Below are 7,693 nucleotides of genomic sequence, written 5' to 3' on the forward strand. Positions count from 1 at the left end.
GGAGAAGAGACTTCACTTCAAAATTCAAATTAAGCATTTTGACATTTGCCTGCATTAGGGTCCCCAAATAAAAAGCCTTTTTGTAGTTCTCCTGTATCACATTTCTACCTGACACCGGTTTATGTCTTCTGTAGCACTTGAGTGGTGCTGTAGCAGCAGGAAATATGCAGGAGGCAACGATTTTCATGAGTGATATATTTTATTAGACCAACTGCATGGCTAGGATAGATTTAGACAAGCTTTTGAATGCAGTGCATATTGAGTTCTTTTCCTGACAGCAAGATTTCAAGGAAGTCATATACTCACCACAAGATTATCTGAAGTATATTTCTGTTATATTAAAATATTACCTCATTAAAAGAAGAAAGGTTAAGTTTTTTGGCAATGAACTTCTTTAGATGCAAGACTGTTGCTTGTGCTGAGCAGCGGATCCATTTTCTTTTCAATCCACGCAATTTGCTGCTATTGCATTCCAAGCAGATGCTTACCTTCAGAGAAAAGCAAACAGGCAGGGTTGGTTAACAGCATTTTCTGTACGTCTCATTATGAATTCTATAGGCAACACTTATTAGTTCACCAAAATGAAATAAAAACATAGTATCCTAATATCCTTCAATTGATGCATTCACAATGAACTTATAGAAAAAGCCTAAAATTAGTCATCAAACAGTTATCTGCTTAGCCCAGTGATGGCCAACCTTTATGAGATAAGCATGCCACAAGTCAACTCCACTCCACCCCACAACCCAAGTACCGCTCTGATTTCTGCTTCCATAGGCACACCTAATATAATATGTGCCCCGGAGTGCTGGAATGGATTGCTGCAGGGGGAGGTGTCACTGCCAAGAGTCTGATTAACACCTCCTTGGCCCTACAACTGCCACAGTTTTATATAGAGAGGGAGGATCCAAAGCCCTGAATTCAGGGGCTACAGGGCCAGGGAAGGTCTTGCCAGCCTCTGGCTTCTTTACTATTTACTCCATCCAGGAAGAGCACACAGCAGCTGCAGATGCTTCCTCAACCTGACGAAGGGTATTTAAACTCGAAAGCTTGCTAAGAAGAATTTTTCCAACTATCTGAGTTGGTCTAATAAAAGATATTAGATTTACCCAAAGAACCTTGTCTGCCTAATTTAACAGCAAAATACATTTTTTCAGAGTATTAGAAGCAAACCTAAAATAAATTATTCTGAATTTTCTGGCCTTGAAATTATTTTTAGGATGGAGAGCTAACACTGAATTGTAAATGATCAGTATACAGTTTCCACACTCCACCCTATTAGGCAATCCATAAAAGTCCCCATTCCAAATAAGCCTTAGGGCTCCATAATCCTAGATGAAGATATTAATTCAGCCCTGATCTCTCCATCCCATTGCCTCGGGGGAGTGTGCAGCAAAATTTTGAGGTTTCATGCTGGTGAGTGTCCAAAGTCTTGTCAAGGGAGCTGGGTAGGGCACAAGGCCAACATGGCATCTGTGCATGCAGTCCTCAGCAGACGCACAAGAAATTAAAGTAAAATCTTATGTCCTCTGAGAAGCCACTCTGTGCTCTCAGGTGTGCAGGAATAAAGGATTTCCCAGTCTCCTCACCCTCAATGGACTCTGCACAGAAGATTAACAAGTGAAAAACTCCTCCCTTTAGCCTTCTAAAAAATATAGCTGGAACTGGTAGCAAGACAAAGCAAGCTCCCAACAGTCTCCTGTCGAGCTTCTATTTTTTAAACTGAAAATTAGACTAATCAACTAGTATCTCTTGTTTAGACATGCAGGGGAAAGCTTTGCTTGAAGCCACACAACACTCCTTGGGCCCATTCTCAATAATTGATTCCTAGTAGAAAACTCCCATTCAGGTTTCTATTGATATCCTACCAGTCTCCTTCTACCCCCTCAACTCAAGAAAACAATGGGCCTTGCTGTGTGCCTTGAAACTTATTTCTGGAGAAAGAGCCCCAAAAGTGAAGGGCCTTCAAAAATGCCTTGTAATGCCTCTTATGAGTACCATCTTCCTTGATTTCAGTGTTGCAGAATAGCAAACAAAGGCTGTACAATGGTCTTAGGCAATGAAGGGTTTTATAGGTGAAAGCCAACATCTTCAGTTCAAAGCAAGTAATTGAATAGGTCATCAATGCAGGCTGAAAAATATGGGCCTTTTTCCCAAGTAGTCATAATTTATGAGCTCTGCCTCAACCATTTGGCTCCCATCTAAAGAGTGGTCCTTGCAATCAACCACTCTGCCTCAAATCAGGGGGCATGTTACTGGCCCACCATACATATTCTAGCGCTGTGTGTGAGCTTGCTTTGGCTCTGCCAGTTTCAGCCACACAGCTGATGATGCAGCCAAGGAGGGATTGCACTCACCAAATCTTCTGTACAAAAGGGGACATTGTTACATTTTCTTCCCTTTTTGTACAAACAACAAAAAACATGAACTTTGTTGTTTTATCTTTAAGATATTAAAATCAAGACCTGTATTTGATTTAATCTGCATTTTTGTAGAATTCTTTTCTCGCACACAGAATACACAAACTGTTCTGAGATATATTTATTTACCTCAAGTTAAAGCAGTGGTGGCCAATCTTTTTGGCAGGCATACCACAAGTTATGCCCTACCTCTCCCCAAATGTCACTCTAATCCCGGTCCTTCCCAGAGGCATACCTGATAGAGTTTGCATTCTGGAGCACCAGAACCATGACAGGGGAGCTGGAGTCTCCAGACACAGGAAACTGCTGAGAGAGGAGGTGTCACAATCAAGAGCCAGGTTAACCTGCCCCTGGCTCTGCAATTATTCCAGTTTTATATGGCAAACAAGGATCCAAAGCTTAATTTGACAGTAGCTACAGGGCCAGTGAAGTCTTAACCTGGCTTTTGGCAGGGACACCTGCTACAACATCCTGCTGCCTCTCCACTCTGTGCAGCCAGAGGCTTGAAGCCCCCTGCCTCCACTCCACTAAGCACCTGGGGCTCACATGCCACACAAAGCAGTTGCCTGTGGCCACCTGTTTGATAGCTTTGCATCTCTTGGGTTGAGAATCAAAAAGAAAAATAAAATAAAAGCATTTATTTTAAACATTATAAAGAGGTTTGAAAAAAAAAAACACTGCTGCATACTAGCTGTGCACCGGGGACTTTGGCAAGAGAGACTCAGGGGTGAGGGGATCCACGTCCCTTGTCAACTACAACAGCATTGTTATTTCTGGCCACAGCTGTAATGGGTATCTTCACCCTGTGACATCCTCACTTGAGGCACCTTGTGAGGTTGCATCTCAAGATCTTTCAGTGAGGGATTTTCCACATCCCCTGTGACAGTTTCAGGGCTCAATCCTCCCATGGGATAGAACAAGGAGTGCCCTACCACCCTGACAGGGTATGGGTGCTACCTCCAGTGCCAGATGCTCTGTACCAGCTGGTGCCTCCATACCCAGGGATGAAGCAGCACTCTGGCATCTGCAGGATCTCTTAAATTGGCACCTTCAGACCCCATGGCACTGACAGGAGGATTTATATCCTTGGGCTACTATATGTCAGAGGCTGCCTGAGAGGTGTTACTGGGGTCTCCTAAAGAAGCTCACACACTCCTCCATAGGCAGCCCCTTCATTGGGAATTCTCTTAATGTGGTTTTCCCCAGGCACACCCTCAGGGTCCTGGTAATTCCACAGGGCAGTGGAATAAGGTGTCTCCAAGTGATGGCTCTGAGGCAGTGTTGCTCTGTGAAATCCTGGTGTCATGACAGGGTACAGCAGAGCTGAGGACTCCTTGCGAGGCAGTGATGTTGGAACCCTACATATGGGCATAACTGGGGGGAACCTGGGGGAGAGAGCTCAGTGTGGGGGTGGCACTGGGGCATATAAGGCTGCACAAGGGGTGCCTTGCTGCATTTCTGGGGGCAAGGGACAAAGATGGGGCCAGATCCCCTGGGTTCTCTCAACTTAGAACTTGCTGTGGGTAGGCAGGTCCCAGACCAAGACTGACAGGCTGGACTGGGCCTGAGCAAAGATGTAACTAACAAGTTTTGTGCCCTGGGAAAAATCTCTCTGTACCCCAAGGTGCATGTAGGAGATTTATGAGTGTCAAAGGGCAAAGAGAGAGAAGGAGGGTGGTCAGTCTTACCTGTACTGGGGAGGCAAAGACCAAAGCACTTCTGTTTCTCTGTCTCCACTGGTCCACACAGGGCTATTCTACCCCTCCTCTCCCTATGGCTGGGCAGCAGGGGCTGTTCTCCCTGTCCCTCCTCCTGGCTGGGTTCTTTGCCTCCCCCCAACCCCTGTCCCTTCCTCCTCCCCACCCTCATGCCAGCTTGGCCATGCAAGACCAAGCCAGACTAACTTCATTGCGGAGCAGGAGTCAGGATGGCCTCTGCTAGCCTTCCAGACGGGGCAACACAGACATAACGAGCTGCAATGTGACCCTCCAGCCTCAGACCCTGCCCCATTCCTCTTCTCCCCTCTGCTTGCAGTCCTACTCGCAAGCCTCACATGGCACACACACAGACTGTGCATGCCACTTGTGGCATGTATAGTGCAGGCTGGCCATCCCCAAGTTAGTAAAAGTCATAATAGCTGACACTATTATTGATCCTTATGAGATCAAAAATGCACTCAGTTCAGCTTTACTTTTTTTTTTTTTTTCCACACACACACTTCCTTGCTTTTAACACATGGAGAAAGGATTTTTCATGAGGCCCTTCACAATACATCATTAGAAGAGATGAGGAGCATGGGGATGAATGAGGAAAAAAAAGATTTTGAAGTAAGTGTCTTCTTTTAGCAATACCTGCTCATCACTTCTGTGATAATCATTATCTTCTTCCTGTTTTTCCTCTGATGCTTCTTTGTTTGAACTCTCATCTGTTTTAGTTTCACCTTAAATAAAAGAAAGCAGAGCACTGAAAGTGCTGAAAAAATGAAATTAAAGACGCCAGGATACAGGTACATTCAATCAAAATTAAATTAAATCAAACTCAAATGCAACTGGGGTTTTGTATCTGAGCTTATCAGAATCTGGATGAGCCTATCTTATGGGGAAATGAGAGAGAAAATAAGTTACTTTTGTAAAAACATCTTACTGTATTTACTTGAATCCAAGACAACTCTGAATCTAAGATGACACTCAAAAATGAGATTCTGGACATATATACATTTGTTAAGATTTTCCATGTGTAGAATCTAATTTTTAGGAGGCTGTCATAAATTTGTCCCATCCACCCCCAACATAGCAGTGGGGCAAACAGCAGCAGGGGACAGATGGTGGGGGGGCAGGGGAGTCAAGTGGCCTTCCCCCTGCACCTTGCCACCTGCACCTCCCACCACTCCGCCCCAAAACACTGCCCCAGTATAGAACAGCTCCGGCGTGATTTTCCACACATTTTTGTACTTTCCCAAACCTGGGACTGGTTACTTCATATGCCACTGCCTGTCAACAGCCTTATGTAATCCTTAGTCTTTTATATAATTAGGTTAAACAACAGCTGAAACAGATTATCTGGTCTGTAGCTACTACTAACTTCTTTGTTCCATATGTTTACTGCCCTCTGCCCTTTTTCACAGGATGACTTTCATTTATATCATTGTGTTAAACAAAAGCTTGGGCTCCTTCTGCACCAGCAAGTAATGTGCAATTGGGATCTAATCCCCAAACACAAAATCACACATCCTACCATGCAAGTGTGACATGGCAGGACACCTGATTGTTGGGATTGAGGATCAGGGGCCTCAGGGTGTATTTCTGTGGGTGGTCTCATGCAAAGCAGACACTACCACTCAAGAGCTGAACACAGACCTCTAAGATTAGACTTCATATACATTCACAAGGAAATAATGCACAGTCACAAGTCATGATTACGATTAAAAGTATTTTACCACAGCCACATCTCTAACCTTGAGCCTTTATCCTTAGGAAAAAACAAACAAACCAGTCTGCTTACCATTCCTATGTGAATCTAAGTGTTGCTTTGCAGAGCATGTCTCCCCTTTGATATCCCCTGGTACTTCCATGCCCAGTTTGTGATAGAACTCCCTCTGCTTTTTCATTTCAGCTGTTCAAAATTTTAAACATTAGTTCTGTAATAATTGCCACTTTAACATTTCTACAACTCTTTCAACCCCTTTCCCCTTTTTTTGTAGGAGACATTTTCCTGAATAACAGAGTATGGAAGAATATGAAACAATATTGATTGGGGCTGGGGGCCAGGAACTTGCACAGAACTTGGGGACCCTGATGGACATGGCCATCAGTAGTAGGAGACAAGCAAGGGCTGTGCAGATACACCCCTCACTTGCCCAGCATCCGCCAAACCCCTAACACTGTCCCCCATCCTGCCACGACTTGGTCCTGTCACCACCCCTGGACCCCTACCACCACCCCCAGAACTACCACACATCTGCTGCTTGGCCCACAGTCTGAGTCAAGACTGACATCCCCGAGTTAAAGCATTTTACCTAAACAAAAGCAGTAAGATGCCAACACAAAGAAATGTGCTATACTGGACCTGTTGTATATAGTAGTTGAACATATCCATTGAACATATCCATTATTGTCAAAAGTGTTCCTATTACAAGAAGGAACAGCCAAATCCAAAGTTCTTTGTTAATAAAAGGCTGAAGTATGCAGTGGAAAGAAAGAAAATTAAATCTAACCTAAAAATTATTCAGAACGAAATATTTTACCTTCAAAAACTTAGCAGAGCAGCCACAATAGGCATGAATAGATGTGGAATTTAAACAAAAGATTGTGCACAACATATATAAGACATGCTTTAAGTTTTATGCATCTTTTCTCTGCAAGAGCCTCATATCATTTGTTACTTGAAACTTTTCAGGTTATTTTTATTGACTTTAGACAAAAGTAAGCACTGAAGGATAAAGCAGGGACAATACTAGAATTGGAATAGGCGAAGACATGCTCCCAACATATACATTTTTTGCATCTTTTTTCTTAAAGCAGCAGACAAGTATAACATCTTTATCATTCCTTTAAAACATGCAAGGGACTTATTTCTCTATCTAACATTTACTGTTAAAATTGAACATACCAAAGACTTACCTTCTTGGAGGCCGGGTACAAGTTTGTAAACAATATCTTGCATTGTTCTGTCATGACTGGCAGGAAGAACAAAAACAAAGTTTGAAAGTGGCCTGTTTATAATTAGCAATATCTACTCTATACATGCCATCTACCTCAAAAGTGTCCATGTTATGTAGATTCAACAGATTGGAATATGGATTTTTAAAGTCATAGTATAGAATATTTTGATTATCCCATATAAATACTGTTTGGCCACAGGTGTGATAAGAGAATTATTTTAGGTGACAGGAAGGGAATGAGATGAGAAGGAAAGACGAGTCCCAAAAGTCAGCCAGAAAGATGGGTCGACCACTGGGGGAAGGGGAGGAAAGCATAACTGGAGACAACTCTAAACCCCAACCCCACAAAACTTCTGAAAGTTAATCTACTGACATGCTTTCAGTGCAAGTTAAAGCAAATAACTTGGAAATGGAAAATATATTTTTAAACGTCACTGTGTGAAAGGATGAGAATGGTACCTCAACTTCCAATCTGAAATTTCTCTATCAAGCTCTAAATAAAAAGAAAAATCTAGTATAATTTAACTAACAGTCTCAGCAGCTACCTATATGTTACTACCTATGTTACTAACTATCTATGTCACTAGCTCAACTTTGGCTCCGACTTCAGCAG

General features: G+C 43.0%; 1 protein-coding gene across 1 annotated transcript in view; it reads right to left on the reverse strand.

Moving 5' to 3' along the window:
• PCGF3 (polycomb group ring finger 3) overlaps positions 1-7,693 on the reverse strand; it is a gene marked incomplete at its 3' end in the record, with an annotated part of 97,757 nt that overhangs the window by 4,638 nt on the left and 85,426 nt on the right. The window contains exons 7-11 of the mRNA XM_025199066.1: positions 7,040-7,095; positions 6,486-6,545; positions 5,922-6,032; positions 4,772-4,860; positions 351-488 (exon numbers count right to left, since the gene is read on the reverse strand). Coding sequence (XP_025054851.1) covers positions 351-488; positions 4,772-4,860; positions 5,922-6,032; positions 6,486-6,545; positions 7,040-7,095 — 454 coding nt within the window. The remainder of the gene's footprint in view (positions 1-350; positions 489-4,771; positions 4,861-5,921; positions 6,033-6,485; positions 6,546-7,039; positions 7,096-7,693) is intronic.

Source organism: Alligator sinensis, unplaced genomic scaffold (assembly GCF_000455745.1).
Source record: "Alligator sinensis unplaced genomic scaffold, ASM45574v1 scaffold607_1, whole genome shotgun sequence".
Classification (NCBI taxonomy): Eukaryota; Metazoa; Chordata; order Crocodylia; family Alligatoridae; genus Alligator; species Alligator sinensis.